The sequence below is a fragment of the Phacochoerus africanus genome, chromosome 6 (assembly GCF_016906955.1).
Source record: "Phacochoerus africanus isolate WHEZ1 chromosome 6, ROS_Pafr_v1, whole genome shotgun sequence".
Lineage (NCBI taxonomy): Eukaryota > Metazoa > Chordata > Mammalia > Artiodactyla > Suidae > Phacochoerus > Phacochoerus africanus.
In genome coordinates, this window is record NC_062549.1 from 100,735,556 (window position 1) to 100,758,156 (window position 22,601).

The following is a 22,601-nucleotide window of genomic DNA, read 5'->3' on the forward strand; positions in this document are numbered from 1 at the left end:
GAGTCAGGGTCCAAACTCATACTAGAGAGTCAGGCAAAGAGGGCACAGAAAAGAGGCAGCGCGGTTCCAGCAGCGTCAGACATGGATCAAATTTATCCCCCACAAGGTCACATCCCAAAGAGGAAAATAACGAGGAAAAGTCTGAAACCCGGCAGGATCAGAGCAGAGGCTACTAAGAACTGGAAGGAAGCGACTAGGAAGCACTTGCAGCCAGCAGTTTGGGAAGGCGTTGCTTCTGGGGGAAAGAGACAACTTAGACGAGGGAGACAGGCCTTGACAGTTCGGTGCAAAGGCAAAGAAGGAAGTGATGGAAGTTCAGGCTCCTAAAGAAACAAAAGAGAATCACAACCAGAGGTCACGCCAACCCCATTCGCCACCCAAAAAGGAAGCAGTGTCCGGTGAAGAAACTGAACTTCTCCAAACAAATGGAATCAGGTACTCATGAATTACAAACCTCTCACCCCAGTCCATACTGAATCTCTGTTGTCACTGATACAGGAAAATAAAGTCATTTCAAAGTAACCCTAAGACATCAGGAAAGGGTTTAACAAAGCTACCATGTGAAAAAATGCTTCAAGTCAGAATTTCAAATACTATAGCAATAGAAATGGAGAAAAGACAAATGTTGACCAAAATCAGAAAAAAAAAATAAGATAAAATCATCTCATGATTTATATATTTATTTATTATTTTTTTTTGTCTTTTTTTGTTGTTGTTGTTGTTGTTGTTGTTGTTGCTATTTCTTGGGCCGCTTCCACGGCATATGGAGATTCCCAGGCTAGGGGTTGAATCGGAGCTGTAGCCACCGGCCTACGCCAGAGCCACAGCAACGCGGGATCCGAGCCGCGTCTGCAACCTACACCACAGCTCACGGCAACGCCGGATCGTTAACCCACTGAGCAAGGGCAGGGACCGAACCCGCAACCTCATGGTTCCTAGTCGGATTTGTTAACCACTGCGCCACAACGGGAACTCCTGATTTATATATTTATATATTGCTTCACTGAAAAAAAAATTCATGGTACCTCACTTCATGGAGTATTGTGAAGATTAGGTTAAAAAAAAAAAAAACAGATATAAGGCATATGACAAATACTTTTGATTACATACAGAATCAGTGTTCACCATCATTTAAAAACCACAAACTATTATATCTATAATGAATAAGCAATGAGGTCCTACTGTATAGCACAGGGAACTATATCCAGTTTCCTGGGATAGACCATGATGGAAGATAAGAAAGGAAATGGGTGTATGTGTGTGTGTATAAGTATACACATGTATACACACACACACACACACACATATGACTGGATCACTTTGCTGAACAGCAGAAACTGGCACAACACTGTAAATCAAGTATACTTTAAAAAATAATAGAATAAAAGGAAATTTTTTAAAAAATAAAAATTAAAAAAATATTTTACTATTCAGAAAAGGGATTACTGTGTGTAGCACCACACTAAGAATAAAAGGATTTACTAATAAAGAAGATGCTTGCAGTCAAGGGAGGAAAAAGTAGAAATTATAATCTTTGAGACAAACTTCCATAAGAATTAATGTCATCAATCTGGTTCAAAGTTCAGATACAAGGGAAGAGCTAGACAATTTCAGTCAGTCTAGGAGGAGTTTGTGAGCCAAGTAAGCCTTAAAACAGCGTGCCCAAGATGAGAACAGAGCTGGGTAGAAAAAGGATGTCCCTGAAGTCCACTTCACTCACGTTCTAACCGGGCGTGGCTGTGCCTTGAGCTCTGCTCTCACCCCGGACTTACTTCCTTCCTCTTGCTCCCTGCTTCCTTCTTCTGTGCTCGGCAGGGCATCAGAGATCCACTGGCCGTCTTTTGTTTCTCCCAGGATAGACTCCAGGTCTATTTCGTCCATGGTACTCCCCTCAGAGGATAGCAGTTTATCCAAACCGAATTTGAGTATCTCACTCAGCTTGAACGAAGAAAACAAAAAAGAGCAGTTGGCTCCCATGAAAACAAACACTGGGTATCAGTGATTTGCGAGGTGACTTAACGACAAGGCACATCCTTGCCCTGGTGGTCAGCCTCTTGTCTCTCCCCATGAAGGTGACACCAAGGGAGATGCTCTGTCATTGGAGGATGGGTGAGCAGAGAGGTGATAAACGAAGGTCAGAGATGCTGACTTTGACAATTGGGGCCTCTAATTTTGGGGGCCTCTAATTTTTTTGTTTTGTTTTGTTTTAAAAGAACGACAGTCAGTTCCTGCAGTATCTTAGCACTTCTCATGGAGTCTTTTTTAAGGCATTCACAGTAGCCACATGAGAAGTCCCAGACCCTGTTAGCCACCCTCCCAACCCTCTCACAGCCAAACTTCTTGGAACAAGAAGGCTGCACAGGGTGTTTTACCTCTACCATTAACTGGCAATTTTGGCAATTTCGTTCCTGCCACAGTGCTCTATGGAAACTACCTTTGCAAAGACTAGTAACAACTCCTGACCTGAAGGCCATATCTCAATTCTAATGTTCCTGGACATCCTTCTGGCACTGCACTACCCTGCCTCTCTTCCCTTCCCTCTAAAGTACCCTCAGCCGATTCCCTAGGGCTGTAGGAACAACCCGAAAAGTTCAGATCATCTCTCCTGGCTTCAGCTTCCTACTTCTAACCATGTACTTCCTTAGGAACCAACTCTGAGATTCTGAACCAGGCTGGATGCACATCTTGGCTCCTTGTTAGCATCTTGTCCTTTTAGATTGGGTCAGTTTTCTCTAGATGGTCTGTTTTCTGTTTTGTATTTTGGAAATCTTAAGGTATTCTCTAATAGCTTAAAAAAAACTTATATGGCTCACCTAAGCATGAACATACCTCGATATATTTATCTTTAACCTTGACATATATAACAAGGCAACTAACTGACTTTGGCAGATGGCACCAAAAACAGAAGAAAGCCAACTATTTATGAAAAGGACTGGTCCATACTGGGACACTCCCTTCAGGCTACCTTATGTCTGTGCTTTCACTTGTGATGTGTCTCAGGCATCAAGGAACTGCATGAGTTTTTAGAGAAGCAACATATTACAGTAATGAAGGGCGAGGCCATGTGCTTGGAGGTTAGAGTACTTGGACTGGAATGAATGTCCTTGGGCAAAATATTTAAAATGGGAATAAAGAAAGTGCCTAACTCACTCTCTTGTTATTCATGGAAAAATCTGGAAAGAAACACTTCATATAATACTTAGCGCACAGTAAGCAGTCAGTAAATGTTTGCTAGATCTGCATGTGCTTCTGTTTCTGTTATGTTCCTCCTGCAGGATAATAAACCTCTTCCTTTCTTGAGGACTTCAAGATGCTAGACTTCTTAGATTTACAAACCACAATCACATCTTCTACTACTGGATTATTTTTATTTTACAAACAAACCCTGCTTTTTTTCCAGAGGCATCAGGATGTTACCTCTGTTTTTGACAACCAAGAAGATACCTTGTAATGGTCTGGGTAGGGAAGAAAGAACTCAGACATTAGAGCCTGAATGTAACCTTCTGGTAATCACGAGCTGGGCAAGATTCCTACAGAGCCCCTCTCAAACAGCCAGGGCTCTCTGCTATCACTAGTGCTTAGCCCACAGCACCGAGGAACATCCATACGATCACAGGGACGTGGCCAGCAGCCTGCATCACAGGGGCACCCTGACAAATCCCCTGAGCTCCTCCCCAACTGGGACGAGTCCAACTCCTTACTGACAGTCATTCCTCCTCCCACACCCAGAACGTGGGCAAAACCAGGTTCTGTCACTCATCCCCTCCACCAGACCCAACGCCGACCTCATCACTCTCAAGTTCTATGGAAAACTCATGCCTGAAGAACTGTATTTAAAGACTTAAATATAAGACAAGACACCATCAAACTCCTGGAAGAGAACATAGGCAAAACATTCTCTGACATCAACCTTACAAATGTTTTCTCAGGTCAGTCTCCCAAAGCAACAGAAATAAGAGCAAAAATAAACCAATGGGACCTAATCAAATTGACAAGCTTTTGCGCAGCAAAGAAAACCAAAAAGAAAACAAAAAGACAACTTAAGAATGGGAGAAAATAGTTTCAAATAATGCAACGGACAAGGGCCTAATCTCTAAAATATACAAACACCTTATACAAATCAAAAGCAAAAAAGTCAACAACCCAACTGAAAGATGGGCAAAAGACCTGAATAGACATTTGTCCAAGGAAGATAAACAGATGGCCAATAAGCACTTGAAACAATGCTCAACATCACTGATTATTAGAGAAATGAAAATCAAAACTACCATGAGATACCACCTCACACCAGTCAGGATGGCCATCATTAATAAGGACACAAATAACAAATGCTGGAGGGGGTGTGGAGAAAAGGGAACCCTCCTGCACTGCTGGTAGGAATGTAAGCTGGTACAACCACTATGGAGAACAGTATGGAGGTACCTTAGAAATCTATACATAGAACTACCATATGACCCAGCAATCCCACTCTTGGGCATATATCCAGACAAAACTCTACTTAAAAAAGACACATGCACCCACATGTTCATTGCAGCACTATTCACAGTAGTCAAGACATGGAATCAACTCAAATGTCCACTGATAGATGATTGGATTAGGAAGATGTGGTATACATACACAATGGAATACTACTTGGCCATTAAGAAAAAACAAAATAATGCCATTTGCAGCAACATGGATGGAACTAGAGACTATCATCCTGAGTGAAGTAAGTCAGAAAGGAAAGACAAATACCATATGATATCATTCATATCTGGAATCTAATATATGACTCAAAGGAAACTTTCCACAGAAAAGAGAATCATGGACTTGGAGAATAGACTTGAGGTTGCCAAGGGGAAAGGGGAGGGACTGGGAGCTTGGGGTAAACAGATGCAGAATGTTGCCTTCGGGATGGATTAGCAATGGGATCCTGCTGTGTAGCACTGGGAACTCCTTATAGTCAATTATGATGGAACACCTAATGTGAGAAAAAAGAATGTATACATGCATGTGTAACTGGGTCACCATGCTGTACAGTAGAAAAAATAGATATATAAATAAATGATTAAAAAAAAAAAAAAAGATTCTTAGGAGGAGTTCCCACCATGGCTCGGGCGTAACAAACCCAACTAGTTTCCACAAGAACGCAGGTTTGATCCCTGGCCTCACTCAGTGCGTTAAGGATCCAGCGTTGCTCTGAGTTGCAGTGTGGGTCACAGATGTGGCTCAGATCTAGCCTGGGAACTTCCACATGCCACAGGTGCAGCCCTAAAAAGAAGAAACGAAAGTAAGTCTCTGCAGCCTCCCTGCTACCTCTTTCTCAAGCTTTCACCTTACATTTGCAATTGCTTCTTGAATGATGTGAAAATGAAATGTACAGCCTGCCGGGCCACCAGCATGGATAAGTATGTACATATCAGTCGGGAACCAAAGGAAAAACAGAAGGAAAAGAAAAAAAAAAAAAAACCAACACTTTGCACCTTGAGATAAACAAAAACCAAACAAGCACATGCACAAAACCCAGGATTACTTACTAGTTCTGGTTCCAAAATAAATAAAACCTTGAACCTTTCCTGCAAGTTAATGACTCCCTAACAAAACCAATGTGAGCCCTGTTTTTGCAAAGTTAATGTGTAAAGATATGCACTGGTCTTTGTAGATATGATAACTATGTGAGAAAATGGTTTTGTTTTGTTTTTCTTTTTAGGGTCACACCTGAGGCATATGGAAGTTCCTAAGCCAGGGGTCAAATCAGAGCTGCAGCTGCCAGCCTACATCACAGCCACAGCAACCCAAGATCCAAGCCACGTCTTCAACCTATACCCCAGCTCACAGAAACACTGATCTTTAACCCACTGAGGAAGCCCATGGATACTAGTCAGGTTCTTAACCCACTGAGACACAACAGGAAAAAAATGTTTTTTTAACTAAACTAACTACAGACTTGGTAAATCTGCTTATAATAGTGTGTAATTTTTTTTCCTTTTACATACTTGTATTTTCTGTTTGATAAACCAGCGCTTTTAAAGCCTGCTCTCTTACAGACTTCTGCAAATGAAACTCTTGTCTCTGAGTTTCCCTCCAAAACAGTTTTGTTCACATTTTGTTTTTACTGTAAACTCTGTTGACTGAAGCCTAAATCATCTTAGTCTTCCCCAAACTCTGCCCTACCTCTGTCTTCTGAATTTCTATCCTCCTCATCATCCAGGCTTAAGACCTTACAACTCATCTTTGAGTTTCCTATCGCCCTCCCTACCTCTAAGCAGCCAACCTCTGTCATTTCTTCTTTTATAACGTTGCTCACACCAGACCCTCCCACTGCTACTGCCCCTGTCAGAGATCTATGACTTCAGGCCTGGATCTTTCCAGTATCCTAGGAGCTGGTCTCTCTGCTCCCTGGGTCAAAATGGGAGAACCTGGGGTATATCATGATATGGGTTCTAATTTTAACCCAAGGGCTGCTATAGAATATCTCTAAGCCCTCTTCCAGAAGAGAGTTCTCAGATCTCCCAAGCCAGTACACTCCTCCTGTCCAGTGTCCCCTTCTTCAAGAAACTAACTCTAGCTTTTTCATCCATTTTTCCAATGGCATGATTTTTAATTCCCCTCCTCTGAATATGAAGAAGCTAATGTAAAGCACTTACTGATCAAAGGGTCTAGGGTTAAGAAGGAGGTATGGGATTAATTCTTATTATGCTGAGTTCTTTATTTGGTCTAATTCTCTTAAGGGCCCTTTGAGGCAACTTGTGGTATCCTCATTTTTAGAAAAGCAAAGGTAAAGACATCTGCTCAAAGCTACATAGCCCGATTCCTGCTGTAGCTCAGCAGGTTACAAACCCAGGTAGTAACCACGAGGATGCAGGTTCCATCTCTGGCCTCGCTCAGTAGGTTAAGGATCTGGCATTGCCATGAGCTGTGGTGCAGGTCGCAGATGTGGCTCTGATCCCGTGTTGCTGTTGCTGTAGCTGTGGCGTAGGCCAGCGGCTGCAGCTCTGAATCAGCCCCTAGCCTGGGAACCTCCATATGCCACAGGTGCAGCCCTAAAATAAATAAACAAATAAATAAAAATTAATAAAATAAAAGCTATATAGCCAACAAGTGACAAGGCTTGGACCTGAGTCCAAGTCAGAGGGATCCAAAGCCCATCACCCTTCCCTCTTCTATTGCCTTTCTATATCATCTTCACCCCGGCTCCCGAAGCAGCCTGTGTGCAGTAGACACTTGGGAACAAGTGCGTGGCTGGGGAGAGTGGGTGGTTAATGCCAGTTCCTTTCACTTAACTTTCTCACCCACGGGAGCGCTGACTGAAATCATGACACATCCTAAGGTGAAGAATGGTATGTTTTACCTGGAGGTCAGCCTCTGCGGCAGGTCTCTGGGCTCCCAGGGTGAAACGGCCCCCTTCTATGATCGTTTTGGTGAGCTGCAGCTTGGAGGCTGCTTTCCGACAGATTATTTCTTCCACAGTGTCTCGGCCGATCAGCCGAATAACTTTAACAGACCTGTACAGAAGTCAAAGGAGAGTAATATGCCAAACATAAGAGTCTGCAAAAGGGACCCAAGCATGCACGGTCAATACACCCCAAAGAAAACAAACTCAAAATGCCAAGTTCAGGGTACAACTAGCGGGAGATTGTGGTGTGTGGACCTGAGCATTTGTCAGAGATCTGGCCTCTAATTCTCACTGAACCTTTTCCGAAAGAGTCAAGGGAGGGATGAGGAGGAGGAGGCCACACTGGAGTTATCTGTGGTTGAGGAAAACCTCTGGTAGGTCTAAATCACCCCCAGGCCAAAGGGTAAGACCTATCTTTTTAGCTTAGTTCCACAAACCTGTCACTTCATATTTTAACTGAATTAGACCTTTACTCAGGAAGGATGAGTTAACTTCTAAAAGGTTCCTTCTAGTCCTTTCATAATTTGATGTTGCTCTTTTTAGCAAAGCAAGCTGGAGTGATCATGTGCCTGGTCCATATACTAGTCTGGGCTCAACAACAGAGCTGGGCTAAAACCTAGCAGTCTCTCACCCTCCGCACGGGGGTTGGCACCAGCCCACAGTCTTCAACCCTCCTGCCTAACCCAGAACTGCTGAGGAGCCAAGGAAGCAGAACAGGGCTATGCTTATATCTCTCACTTGTTCTGGCCAATTCGGTGAGCTCTGGCAGCTGCTTGCAAGTCATTCTGAGGATTGAAATCGCTGTCAACAAAAATCACAGTATCTGCTGCTGTTAAGTTCATGCCAACGCCACCTGAAAACAATGCACAAAGGAACATCACTAGCAGAACATGGGTTAGGGACCAGACCACGGACACGAGGCTGCGGTGGTCAGACCAAAAAACTGAGAGCAGTCAAGATAACTGGCTTCATCCTTCAAATGGACACCCCCTCCCCCAAAAGTCCTACCTGGGCTCATACTGCCTGACTTGGGACAGTTCAACTATAGAATGTTACAGAACAAGGGGAGCAGGGGTAAGGAGCAAAAGTGGGCACTTAAGTTAGTGCCCTGAAGCCGTTTTAGACCTCTTCTATTTAAAAATTGTTATTGTGTTTATAGAACAGTCTGTGAAAAGGGACATGTGGTCTTTCAGAAAACAGTTACTAATATTAGCGAGGTCTACTGTGGGCACCATTAAGAGTCTTAACATCCACCCCAAGTTACACCTAAGTAGCAAGACCCCCAATCAGGTTAACGAGAAGAGGGGAGGCCATTTGCTGCCATCCCAGGGCGAGCAGGCAGGTCCCCTCCCTCTCACTGGAGAAGACTTTAGTAGGTCTCCTCTAGACTCACGTCCACATTAATCAAAGGGCAGGTAACAAAACCAGCTGAAGGACGAGAACACTCCGTGGGACAACAATGAGAAGGGCCGAGGAGGCTCCTTGGATGATGGGAATTAATTAAGAGAACCAGGAAGGCAAACTACAGCCTTCTCTTTGATTAATGTGCAAACAAGTAGGAAATGGACTCCCTCTCACCAGGGTCATTACAGCTCATTGCTAAAACAAGCAAGACTGAACCGGCTTGTTCTAAGAGCCTGAATTAAAGACTATCTTTGGAGAAAGGCTACCGACTCTAAGCTGGATCTCAAGACAAGTCAGGCAGGAACATTCTAATTAAAGCCTTCATATAAAATTAACATTGGAATAAAGAGGTAATAAAGACTGATGACTGAGACATGCTAAATTATACCCAATAATAGTGACAGCTGCCCTGGTGTTCTGCTTTATTTCTTTAGTGCTCTAATAAGCACTTTACATATACTAGCTCCTTCACTGCTCACAACAATCCTAGGAGTGGTTGCTATTATTATCCTTATTTGACTGATGCTGAAATGAAGCAGGGAGAGGATAAGGGATTTATTGGCAGTTGCACAGGTAGAGAGAGAAAGAGCCAGATTCAGTCTCACATGGTCTGGCTCCAGAGCCTATGCTTTTCAACCACTATTCCGTAATACCTCCCAAGCACTTATTTCATTAAAGGGTGCTCCATAAAAATTTTCTTCTCTTGGGTTGTTGTCTTAGTTCAGCTCTTTTTCATTAGGGATGATAGTTTATAAAGAAGCTGTAGCCAGACTTGTTTGGGACGTATACATAAGCTCTCACTGCCACCTGGTGGCAACAGGGCTCAATCGAAATCTTTGAAAGTTGAAGGGAAGTTGTTGAGTAAATGGTAATGATGCGTATCTATAGCTAAAAAGTGAGAGCAAACAGGACATTTAGTGTCTGGAAAAGGCTCATGTCTGGGACTGTTTTGGCTTCTAAAAGATCGCTCTGTTTTGACTAATTCTGAGTACTCCAAAGATATCAGCTGAAGAACAGAGATCTCTCTCTTCCTAGTTTTAGACATTTTTTATTGTATTTTATTTTTGCTTTTTAGGGCTGCACCTGCGCCATATGGAACTTCCCAGGCTAGGGGTTGAACTGGAGGTACAGCTGCTGGCCTACACCACAGCCACAGCAACGCAGGATCCAAGCCGCGCCTGGGACCTACACAAGCACATAGCAATGCCAGGTCCTTAACCCACTGAATGATGCCAGGGATCAAACCCACACTGCTGAGCCACCAAGGGAACTCCCTGGTTTTAGATGTTTTAAATAATGCTTCTCTCTGAATATGAAGATGATGAAATCGGAAAAGCATTAATAGGGCTGTTTTCCCAACAGTACAGTGTTTGCCCTGATCCTTTCAGTCTCTCCTGACAGTACCCCTATGACAAGTGGGGACATGAATGAATGGCTGAGATCCAGTCTATGATCTGGAAGCGAGTGGTGCCAAATGAATCTGACTGTATCTTTGTAATACAGAGGTGAGATATGCACAGATAAGACAATCTCCATATAGGATTGTCTTATAGGATTATATCTAACACTTCTTTTTTACACCCTATAGTACTAGGCACTTAATAAGTACTTACTAAGTAAGACTGAACTCTCTTTATAATAGAGGACACATGTCCCTTTAGAGCTCCTACCTCTATTTCATCAAGATTTAGGTCTACCAAAAAAAGTAAATAAAGAAACTTATGATTCTGTGAGTTCGAATTTAAGGTCTGCTTGTTCCATGACATGAGAATAATTTCATCTCCAACAGCTGACTTCATTTTATTTAAATAAATGAAAGCACTCTGTAACTGGTAAAGCATTACAAATGTCATATATAACATTTATAACATGTCATATATAGACAATGTTATAAATAATTCTAAAAAGTTGGGAATTTCATTAAAATCACATTTTTTAAATTAGTTTTTTTTTTTTTTTGGCTGTGCCTGTGGCATGCAAAAGTTCCCCTTTTTATACTCCTAAGTAACCACCTCACCTTTCAGAGAATTAAGGAAAAATGCAATCATGGTTAGGATGTAAATATACTGTGTCGACCCTTATTTGCCTGCTTTTGTCCATGTCTATGAGACCTACCTGCCCTGGTGCTCAGGAGAAAAATAAAGATGGGCTGCTGTCCAAAGTTCTTAATGGCCAGGTGTCTCTCTTCCCCTCTCACGGAACCATCCACACGCTCATAGCTGTAGCCTTCACACAGAGGAAGAAAACAGAGAAATATTAACCCTTTTCAAGTATTCTTTGTGGAAGGAAATACTGCCAGCTCAAAACCAAATGCTAATTTTGTCCCTTCCCTTATACAAGCATGTCCCACTAGAAACAAATCCATGGGGGGAAAAAAATCTAAATTTTGGGGACATTTGATTGTTTTAGAAGAGAACTCAACATAATATACCTTTCTGGGTTTTTAAAATGCAAAGCGGATATACTGGCATCTGTGGAGTTAGTGTTCAATTTTGACTACCCAAGCAATCCTGAAACACACTGTGGTCCACACCATGTGGGAATTTCCAATTCACATGTGTTCAGGAAGACAAGCACCTAGGAGCTGCTGAGTGAGCCTGTCCAGTGGTCTAGCAGCTGCCTTTCATTGAAACTTCAGGGTTCTCAACCTTTACCAGGGACCCACTGTCGGGAAGGGGGACTATATGCTCAACCCACATTTGTGAATCTGAAGGTTCTTCCTCCACATGCCAATGGCATTTCCTGCAAGCGTCCAATGGACCAGGTATACTGTAGTACTTAGGAGCCGTCGAGTGGCTCGAAGGATCCCCTGTGAATTCATTTTTTCAACAGTAAAGGTCTGGAGCTGATACTTCTTCACCACTACTCTCAAGATCAACCAATGTTACAGCCTTTTCCCATCATCCCATGTAAACTGTTTTTCTCAATTACTACAATGAGGAGTCTTTTTTTTTTCCTGTAATTTTTAAAATTTAAATATAGTTGATTTATAATGTTGGGTTAATATCGGCTGTACAGCATAGTGACTCAGGTATACATACATACATACATATATTCTTTTTTAAAATATTTTTTTCCATTATGGTTTATCATAGGATACTGAGTAAATGTTATTATATATTAAACAGAGTCCCCAGGTAATAACTTACATTCCCTATTGTCTATATAGATAAAAATTTTTTTACCTTTCCCTTGGTTAGTATGTGGAATTTCTAATATTTCAATATTCAGCTTTCTGCTGATCCTGAACAACTATTCAACTGTTGAGCTGAATGTTGCAAGAAAATGAATGTTCATCAAAAAACTGTTTATCACACTTTTTCAAAAACATTTCTGTAACACACATTTTTTCTCCCATACCCATAATTTTATTTTTTTTTCCTTTTCAAGTGACCAGGCTATTTTTTTCTTCCATTCTGAGATATAATTGACATACGGCACTACATGAGTTTAAGTGTACAACACACTGACGTGACTTACATACATCATAAAATGATTATCACGCCAAGTTCCTAGTAAACATGCTTCATCAGTACCCATAATTTTAAATCGCAGCACTAATGAGAATGTGCGTTCATTTCTGTCCATGTGTCTCTACCGTGCTATCAATCCTTGCATCATACATCTCCCTCCTCACTTTCAATCTTCTTTGGTTCTGAACAGTCATCTTTCACTGCTTTCCTCTGTAACATCCCCACACCCCCAGATCACTCTTCATGGACCTATCTGGACTGTAAAGTGTAAAAGGCTTAAGCAATGTAGTGATCAAGGGATGTCACCTCTATAATCCATGTAGTCTTGGAGAATATCCAACATCTGGGTCATTTGGGAGAAAAGTAAAACTCTATGGCCCCTGGCAAAAAAGAGAAAAAGAAAAGGAAAAACTGCTAACTCCAATAGTATCTAAGGTGCGCTTGCTTCACTGAAACTTACCAAAGGATGCAAGTTGATAAAGAAATGAAATACTGATGCAGAAACAAAAATGTCATAATCATTTACAGAGTTTTCCTCAGAGATGCTAGATGGTGAATATAAGGATGTAACTCCACACGTAGCCATATCCTTAGAGTGGTTTGCAAACTAGAGCAGGGGTATTCCCAGGAGCACATGTCAGTGCACCAGATGGTATATGAAGCCCTGGGATAACCAGGGTGTCCCTTTCTAAGATATCAATTATTATATGGAAAGAAATACATGCTTTTAACAGCAAAAGGAATAAATATATGCAGAGTAAAATACAAAATTCAAATGCATGAAAAACAAAAAAACAAAAAACAAAACTGGAGACCCTGAAAAGGTGGTCAGCCATCTACAGCTACATTCGATACTTGGGAGTAAAAGTCATTATCCCCTCATTCTACAGCATTATTGGTTAAAAATTCTGAGAAGCATCACCTTAGAGAAGCAAGGGGCAGGTGGTACCTCATGTGCCACATGCCACATGAGAAAACCTACATAGGGAGAGGAGATAGGAAAGGAGGAGGCAAAATGGATTACATACAAAGTCAAGCTTAGAGCCTCATGTTATCAGACATCAGATATTATTTTATTATTATTTTAAGTTTGTCATTTGATGGCTGTGTGACCTTAAACAAATCATACAATCTCTCTGGGCCTGCTTTAAGACCTGTGAAATGAAAAGGTTGGAAAGAAGATATGGGTCTTTCTCTTACACTAAGATACCTATTGCAGATATATCATGACCAATGAAATAGAGTAAGACATGCAATTATTTTACTTGTACATGCCTAATGCTGGATGCTTTTGTCAACTCTGAGGTTTTAGGTTGGTTCAGCCCTACTTCGGTCAGTTGTCCCAAAGGGACAACTTTGAGATTCTTCAGAAACTTGGATTTTTCTAGACTCCTCTGCCCCTCTGGGGACCAGGAAGATCAGATACAGGCTGCACACCAGGTCAATGAATACTCAGCTGAAGCTTTAGAGGCTCCAGAATTGACTCGGTCTTCCGAGGCCCAAATCATGTCTCAGGGAATTCAAACTAATCCCCACAAGTTAACAAAAGTGAATATTTACTAAGCACCTACTATGTGCCAATTCAAAACAAGGTTATCAGCAGGCAATTAAAAAAGAAATAATTGATGTCTTTGCCGAACTAAACAATACATCTGTAGTGATATGGTTAATACACAGCAATCGAGCAGATAAGCAGATTAAGGCAGTGCACTGCCAAGTGTTAGATACGGATCCTAAGTGCTGGGGGAATTCAGCACAGGAAAGGATGATTACAGAGAGGGTGGCATGGGATCAAATGGAATGGGGTAGGGGTACAGTTACAGAGAAGGGAGGACAGAGATCAGAGTCCTGAAAAAAGGAGAACTGGGATTAGGCTCAAGAAGTCGGCAAGTTGCTCATTATTCTGGCTTTAACAGCCACCAGCTCAATACAAATCTACCACCTACTTGGAATACAGGAACGCCAGCAGCTTGTCCAGCAGGTGAAGTTTCCCACTGGCCTCAATGAGGTGGTCTCCAATTTCAAAAGGCTCTGGTTCCACACCTGGAAAAGGAAGAACTCATTCCCAGTAAACATGTTCCCAGTCAGGGTAGACTCTGAACAGAGAAGCTGATGGCTGGGCTACAGAGAGGCCAAGCTGCTTCTAAGTGATAAAGGGTCCAAGTCTCATGCCTCTTTGAAGGCACTTAATAATTATCTGTTTGCAATGATAATCTCAGCACTGCCTAACATCTATCACAGAGCCCGGCACACCCAAAAAGCCTAACAAATGCTTAATCCAAGAAACAAACCCACTCTCTAGGAAACTGAGGCATAGGGAGATACTAAGGACCAGAGACCAGAAACTGAAATCTTGAGATGCTCACTCTAGAAAACAAATCAAGAAATACGCTTAGATGTATAAACTAGTAATTCTCAAAGTGGGAGTAGGGGAATAACCTGGAGGGCTTCTTCCAAAATCTACATGTTCACAACCCCCTTCTTCAAAAAAAAAGGGGGGGGCTCTGATATGCACCTCATTAAGATTCACTGATATTTTAAAACAATTCATAGTGCTGCCTGGTAAAGATTTCCTTAAAATGACTACAACAAACCCTCTACATTGATGACACTAATCCTAGAGCTCTCACAGACACAGAAGCCTGGAACTGTCCCATAGGCGACCAATCAGTGTGAATAAAAACAATTTAAAAACCCAGTATGAATGAGAGTACTACATATCAATATGTGTAGAATGCAGCTAATGTAGCACTTAGTGGGAAATTTACAGATATCCGTAAGATGAAACGGAAGCAACAAAGGAGGCTGACAAGGAGTAGGTATAAGGAAGGTGGAAAAGAAGAAAGTATTGTCCCAGAAGCTAAAGGAAGAAAGTATGTCAAGAAGTGATCAATTAGGAGTTCCCATTGTGGCTCAGTGGGTTAAGAACTCAGCTTAAGTCTCCATGATGACATGGGTTCCACCCCTGGCCTTGCTCACTGGGTTAAGGATCCAACACTGCTGCAAGCTGCAGTATAGGTCACAGATGTGGCTCAGATCCCATGCGGCTGTGGCTTATGGCTGGCAGCTGTAGCTGATTCACCCCCTAGCCCAAAAACTTCCAGATGCCACAGCTGTGGCCGTGAAAAAAAAAAAAAAGAGGTAATCATTTGCTTCAAAGGTTTTGAGAGGTTAATTAAAACATGAACTGAAAAACATTAGTTGAGCTATGCAGAGACCACTGGTGAACTAGGAATGGCAGTGACAAAGGGCTCAATGAGTGGGTTTCAAGACAAAGAGACATCTACTTAAAAAGAAATGATCAGATAAATCCATATTATGAGACATCTCATAAAACAACCAACCTTGATTCTTTAAGACTGTCTGTTTCATGGAAGACATGGCAGAATTAAAAAAAAAAAAAAAAAAGCTGAGAAATATTTGCAGATTTATAGGAAAATAAAGAGACATGATAAATGTAGTATAGAATCTATAACTACATCTTGAATATAAAAAGAAAAAAGAAAAACAAAGTCATAAAGGGCACAACTGAAGAAATAGGAACATTAGATAACATTCACACAAAAAAATTAATGAGAAAATGTGGGGCAACAGACAGTAAAAAAAGGCAAATCTTTTGAAGAATTTTGCTATTAGGTTGGCCACAGAAATGACAATGAAAAGTAATAGGAGAAAAAAGGGCACTGCCTCACCATCAAACAAATATGGGTGATCCACACACTTTCGAAGCTGGGACAAGACATTCTGAAGTTTAACTTTCTTTGCCACCTCATTTTCAAATGCATCTGAAATTTTTAAAAAAAGAGAGACGGACTACTGAACAACAGGAAAAACTTTGTAAGTTTCCATACATAACCTTACTCATTTCAATAATATATCTTTCAAACCTACGTTCACCTCCCAAATTTAACTGAATTGCATTAACAACAGCACATTGACATAAAGTTTTCTTAACCATCATCACCTTGTTTTAAGAAGGATGCCTAACTATAAATCAAACTCAGGAATACTTTGTTAATCTTTCGCAGAATTCTAAATTTCCTTCTTTAATTGCTATTATAGAGCCAAGGGACAAAAAAATGCAAATTGAGAGAAAATTCCACTCTTCTCTCTGCCTTCCCAGTCCCAATTCCTCCCAGTGAGTATGACTTAAGAAAAACGTTTTGCAGTGGGTTAAAATACTTCTAAGCATGACTGGGATGCCTAGATGTATTTGCTGAACTACAGGCAAACCAGGAGGACCATGATGGGGAGGAAATTTCACAAATGTAACAACTGATAAAGTCTTGAGTTATTAAAGATGCTCTACCACAGTTTCACTGCAGCTGACCTGAGTACTATTCAGAACATAAAATTCCCTCCCAGGAGTTCCCGTTGTGGTGCAGCGGAAATGAATCCAACTAGGAACCATGAGGTTGCAGGTTCAATTCCTGACCTTGCTCAGTGGGTTAAGGATCCAGCATTGCCATGAGCTATGGTGTAGGTCACAGACGCAGATCGGATCTGGTGTTGCTGTGGCTGTGACGTAGGCTGGCAGCTACAGCTCTGATTAGACCCCTAGCCTGGGAACCTCCATATGCTGCCGGTGCAGCCCTAAAAAGCAAAACCAAAATACAAAAAAACCCCAAATTCCCTCCCATACTACAGAGCAAGTATGATTATAAAGTATTTCCTCATATGAAAAATCACATCCCATATAGTTCCTAAATGGACAAGCGCCCTCTGATTACCTAGGTCCTTCATCAAAATAGCCTTGTAGTATTTTTTCTGCAGTGCTGACATGCCATGATATATCACTACTTCTGTCTTCTTGGGAAGCTCTGCAGCTACCTCCGCTTTCACTCGCCTCAGCAGAAATGGCTGCAAGAGTTTGTAGAGTTCACTTGCTGTATAAGAAAAACACACACACAAACACACAAGAAGTGTGGTACAAAAGCAAGGTCAAGACATTGAACTACGAGGGACTATTTCTCATTTTCATGCCAATTCTGTGTTCCAGGTCAGCATAATTTTTCATAGTATTTCTTCCTTCATTGGGTTCTTCTTTCTGACTCCTTCTGATTCTTATTAATAATCTCATTTGCACAGAGGAAATGGTTCCAGGATACTTTTGCATCTGACTAGCATAACAGCTTGGAAATCCAGGGCAAGTAGGTAATATTGTCCCCATTTGTATAGCTCAGTTAAGTGAAGCTCAGAGAAAGAAGCCCTTTATCCAAAGCCACATAGCTGGATGCTGATCTGATGTCACTGGCATTCGAACTTAGTTCTTTTGACTTCAATGCCCTTGGTCCTTCCTCAGGTGTTGTTAACTTCAAAAACTAGCCTAAATTGGAATTACACTGCATGTAGAGTTGCCAGATACAGCAAATAAAAATACAAGTGCCCAGTTAAATTTGAATTTTGTTAACAAGAAATTTTTTTTTTTTTTTGGTCTTTTTAGGGCCACACCAGCAGCATATGGAGGTTCTCAGGCTAGGGGTTGAATTGGAGCTGTAACCAATGGCCTACACCACATCCACAGCAACTCGGGATCTGAGCTACATCTGCAATTACACCACAGCGTGTGGCAATGCCGGATCCTTAACCCACTGAGCGAGGACAGGGATTGAACCTACATTCTCAAGGATACTGGTTAGATTTGTTTCTGCTGAGCCACAAAAGGAACTCCAAGAAATATTTTTTTAATATCAGTGTGTCCAATGTAATACTTGACTGGGTGCCACATAGTTTACCTGACCAACCCTAAACACAGGACCCCAGCTAATCTTCAGCCTGTGGTGAGGAGATTTCTGTTGTGAGAAGCCCTTCCAACTCATACTCACCTGGTACATACATGCCCACTAGTTGGCTTAGATAATCATCCTGGAATGACAGGGCAGACAATAATTCAGGGAGGCAGAAGGGCAAAGGTGCGAGAGGAAGAAGGTCACGAATGACAACTGTAAGAACAAAGAAGTCTTCCCCTGCACTCTCATCACCCCGCCCAGACTTCTGGTTCTAGTGCAGTGTGAAAAGCAACACTAGTGCTGTGCAATGCTGAACAGTAGGTTCAGGCTATAGCACTCACATCCCTTTCTGCCTCAGGAAGTAGCATGGAAAGTTAACAAAGTTCTCGTAGAAGGAGTTCCCCTTGTGGCACAGCAGAAACGAATCCAACTAGTATCCATGAGGATACAGGTTGGACCCCTGGCCTCGCTTGGTGGGTTAAGGATCCAGCATTGCTGTAAGATGTGGTGTAGTTCACAGATGCAGCTTGGATCCTGTGTTGCTGTGGCTGTGGTGTAGGCACTGATTCGACTCTGGGCCTGGGAACCTCCAATATGCCATGGGTGTGGCCCTAAAAAGCAAAAAAAAAAAAAAAAGTCCTCATAGAAATTACATGTTAAGGGGGAAAGAGTCTGCAAATCAGCAGATACTATTTTTTCCAAAAATGACCCAAACAAGCACTACTGTAGAATCACATAATATATAAGACTGGGAACAATAGGAGGGTTCAGACTTCTCCCTGGAAGGTATCCTCTGGTTATCAGTTCTCTTTCTTTGATATCTATCAGTTCTCTGGGCTTTTGGGCATGATTTATGAGAAGGAAAGTTACCTGACTCAGACTCTTTCTCAATATCCTCATAACGCTGCACAAAATCTTCCACCTCCTCCTTGGAAAAGAGATCAGGCTCCACAAAACTGAGCAGAGAGTAGAGCTCTTGGAGGCTGTTCTGGATGGGAGTTCCGGTCAGCAGGAGACGGAAGGCAACTGAGAACTCAGATATACAAATAAATAAAGTGAAAAATCCTTAACACTGGAAAGCAAGACTGAAATACCCACCACAACCTTTACAAAGAGAGGCATCATTTAATGAAATGACACGAGAGGGACATGAAACCAGAAGGCTCAGGTTCAAAATGTATATAGCTGTTTGATGTAGGAAATAACACCTCTTTAGTTTCAACTATAAGACAGGGATAATAATCCTATGAAGGAGATACCATTACAAGGTAAGAAAAATCAGCCTGTGAACTCTAAAGGACTGCAAGAGTATTCAACACGGTTACTGTTATTCAGTCTACGTGGGAATTCAAGCACACACCATATACCCTTACAGTTGGAGAAGCCCAAAGCTATAGCAGCAGGACCCACCACTACAAAGAGCAAGAAGATCTATCTTAAAAGAATCTCCCTTTATAAAACTTTACAGGTGGATCCAATGCAAGACATCAAGACTTCTGGACATTTCTGGACCACAGACAGCCCCAAATGGAAGTAATTGTTTAAAAACTGAGCAAAAGATAAGAACACCAAAAACGAGAGACTATTATATAGTAAAAGGTTAGGAAAAACAATAATAACAGATAAAAGGTCAAGCAAAAGGACAACCTCTGAACGGACATTAACAAGAATTTCCACCACTTGAGTTTAAATAATACAGCAAAAATGGAAAGCCATATCCTATGTATGTATATTAAACATCAAAATACAGTATGTGTGCATATATACTGTATTTTGATATTTAAAATGATATATTTTTTAAAATAACACATATGCATATCTATGTTTGAGTGTGCACACACACACCACAAAGGAAATGGCAGCACATACGCCAAAATGTAATGAATGCAGGGGTGTAGGATTATTGGTGGTTTTAGTTTTCTTCTTGTGTTTCTATATTCTGATTTGGGAGGGGGTCGTAAGAAGATACTGCTTTTGAAATGAGAAAGGAGATAAATGAAATGACACAATCAAATAAAACTGATCTGACAAGATTTTTCTTTGGCCATCACCCTTTTCTGCTTGTTTCTTTTAAAACCATCTAATCAATGTGGGGCCACTCATTCATGCCTGCTCTACTTGTACAGCAATGTTTTCACAGTATTTCAACTGTGGGAACTGGTCAAAAATAAAAGTTTCTAATAACCAAATCTCACTTTACAATGCATGTTCACCGAGAAAAGAGCTAAAGTAACCAAAGCATATGAGGTCACAAAGATAACCGAGGTTGTCAGTCACTAAAAAGCAACTTAAACTATCATGAGTTAGTATTTTTTACTCAAAGTAGTGCCCATTTTGGCATCAAAAAAAAAAAAAAAATCCAGAGTCAATCTCTGTGTATCATACTTTGTTAATTTTTTTGTATCAAATATTTTGCAAATGCTTTCCACATTATTAAGTACTCCTCTACATAATTTTTCGTGGCAGCCTAATTTTGTAAATGTATTGTGTGGGTATAGCATAAATTACATAACCAGTTCCTTATGTTCACATTTAGGCTGCTTCCAACTTTAACAATAAGCTGAAAACAACATTGGGGTCAGCGGGCAATACCCTTCTCTCTACCTCTTAGCCCAATCAATAAATGTATTTTTTTTTCTGACCCACCAGTTGTCTGCAATTCAAACCTCACCTAAAAAGGAATAATTAGATGATGCAGAACAATTCCCTCATAGTCCCGCTGCGCCTTAGTTTCCCAGGAATAAGAAGAAAAGGCTCTGGAGCCAGTGATGGAATTTAGCTTCCCCACTCCAAAGCCAGGGTTCTTCTATTGCACCTGCTTCCCTTTCTCCACTGTAAATTAGCATAATGGAAGTGCATTAGCAAATAAGCCAGCTCTTGTAAGGTTGGGCGCCAGGACATGACAATCTCTTGGAAAAAAGATACTGTTAAGAGCTCCCAAAAAGAAGATAAAGGACACTGTAGAGCAGAGGGGGTCCCACTAGGGGAAAGCAATCTTTGAGCTTGGGCTAATAACAGACAGTGGTCATATCGGCATTAAAATATTAAAAACGACCAGTTTTAGAGAGTAAAAAGAGAATTCAGATATAGGACTTTCCTTCAAATGACCTCTAAATTTATGAATTGATTATAGGACAGGGACCAAATTTTAGTGATGATCACAGACATTCATACATGTGGTCTCATGAATGAGTAAGCCTTTACTAGGTCAGCAAACGAAGGGCACTTCATACTCACAAGCTGTTCCACTGACTCCTCAGAAAAGTGGCCAAATCTAGGGCTACAATGGCATTTCTCATCTACTTTGCCAGAACAATGCCAAAGTGTAAGATAAAGGAATGAGATCAAGGATGTCATACTCAAAAGCATCACAAAGATAGGAGAGACTAGAGGTAACATTCAATGCCATGAAATCAGTCTCTTCATGGCTCTGTGAACTGTTAGTTTTTTTGTGTGTTTTTTTGGTTTTTTTTTGTCTTTTTGCCATTTCCTGGGCCACTCCCACGGCACATGGAGGTTCCCAGGCCAGGGGACCAATCAGAGCTGTAGCCGCCAGCCTACACCAGAGCCACAGCAACGCGGGATCTGAGCCGCATCTGCAACCTATGCCACAGCTCATGACAACGTAGGATTGTTAATCCACTGAGCAAGGGCAGGGATCGAACCCGCAACCTCATGGTTCCTGGTCGGATTCGTTAACCACTGTGCCACGACGGGAACTCCTGAACTGTTAGATTTTTTAATAGGTAAACTGGGGAAGAGGACAATATATCAGATGTTTGTTATTGCAGAGAGAAAAATTATAGTAAAGATTATTTTTAAAGAAACTGCCCCTTTGAAGATGAGAAGAGACTTGAAATATTTCCAAAACTACAATGTCTTTTCCTGGGGGTAGAGTCTTACTCATTTGATAATCAGATTTGAGTAAACATTATCTGCTGTGAAAAAGACAAGAGGAAAAAGTTACACCATATGAAACACTACTTCTGCCACCATAAATGTCCACTTAACCCTGCAGAAATCTCACTGGAAAAAAAAAAAAAAAAGGTTCACTTTAATCAGTTCTATACAGGAATAAACCAATGTTTTTTAAAAGGAAGTTATATCAAAATTAGACTTTTTTTTTTTTTACCTCTGAAAGTGATTTATGCAGCAAGGAGTTTTGATTTTTCAACCTGTGAGCTTCATCCACGACAAGAACACTCCAAGGGAAGCTGCAAGGGAAAAATCCAAGCTTTCAGTTTTTTGTTGGACTCAAACATATGAGATAACATGTGTTATCTCACAACCAAAAGTCTCACTACAAAACCACGACCTTTGGGAGTTCCCATCGTGGCGCAGTGGTTAACGAATCCGACTAGGAACCATGAGGTTGCGGGTTCGATCCCTGGCCTTGCTCAGTGGGTTAAGGATCCAGCGTTGCCCTGAGCTGTGGTGTGGGCTACAAACGAGGCTCAGATCCCACATTGCTGTGGCTGTGGCGTAGGCTGGCGGCTACAGCTCCGATTGGACCCCTGGCCTGGGAGCCTCCATATGCTGCGGGAGCGGCCCTAGAAAAGGCAAAAAGACAAAAAAGAAAAAAAAAAAAGAACATGACTTTTGCTGGGAAGACTAATATCA

At 41.4% G+C, this 22,601-nt stretch overlaps 1 protein-coding gene across 4 annotated transcripts in view; it reads right to left on the bottom strand.

The window, feature by feature from the left end:
* CHD1L (chromodomain helicase DNA binding protein 1 like) overlaps positions 1 to 22,601 on the bottom strand; it is a 51,491-nt gene that overhangs the window by 15,365 nt on the left and 13,525 nt on the right. For all 4 annotated transcript variants that reach the window (XR_007135535.1, XM_047784850.1, XM_047784848.1 and 1 more), the window contains 10 exons: positions 22,114 to 22,195; positions 18,852 to 19,014; positions 16,983 to 17,138; positions 15,945 to 16,037; positions 14,199 to 14,295; positions 12,559 to 12,632; positions 10,895 to 11,005; positions 8,114 to 8,228; positions 7,331 to 7,484; positions 1,773 to 1,938 (listed from right to left, as the gene is read on the bottom strand). Coding sequence is in view for 3 of the 4 variants with exons in the window: in XM_047784850.1 (XP_047640806.1) it covers positions 1,773 to 1,938; positions 7,331 to 7,484; positions 8,114 to 8,228; positions 10,895 to 11,005; positions 12,559 to 12,632; positions 14,199 to 14,295; positions 15,945 to 16,037; positions 16,983 to 17,138; positions 18,852 to 19,014; positions 22,114 to 22,195 (1,211 nt within the window). In the remaining variant the exon portion in view is untranslated. The remainder of the gene's footprint in view (positions 1 to 1,772; positions 1,939 to 7,330; positions 7,485 to 8,113; positions 8,229 to 10,894; positions 11,006 to 12,558; positions 12,633 to 14,198; positions 14,296 to 15,944; positions 16,038 to 16,982; positions 17,139 to 18,851; positions 19,015 to 22,113; positions 22,196 to 22,601) is intronic.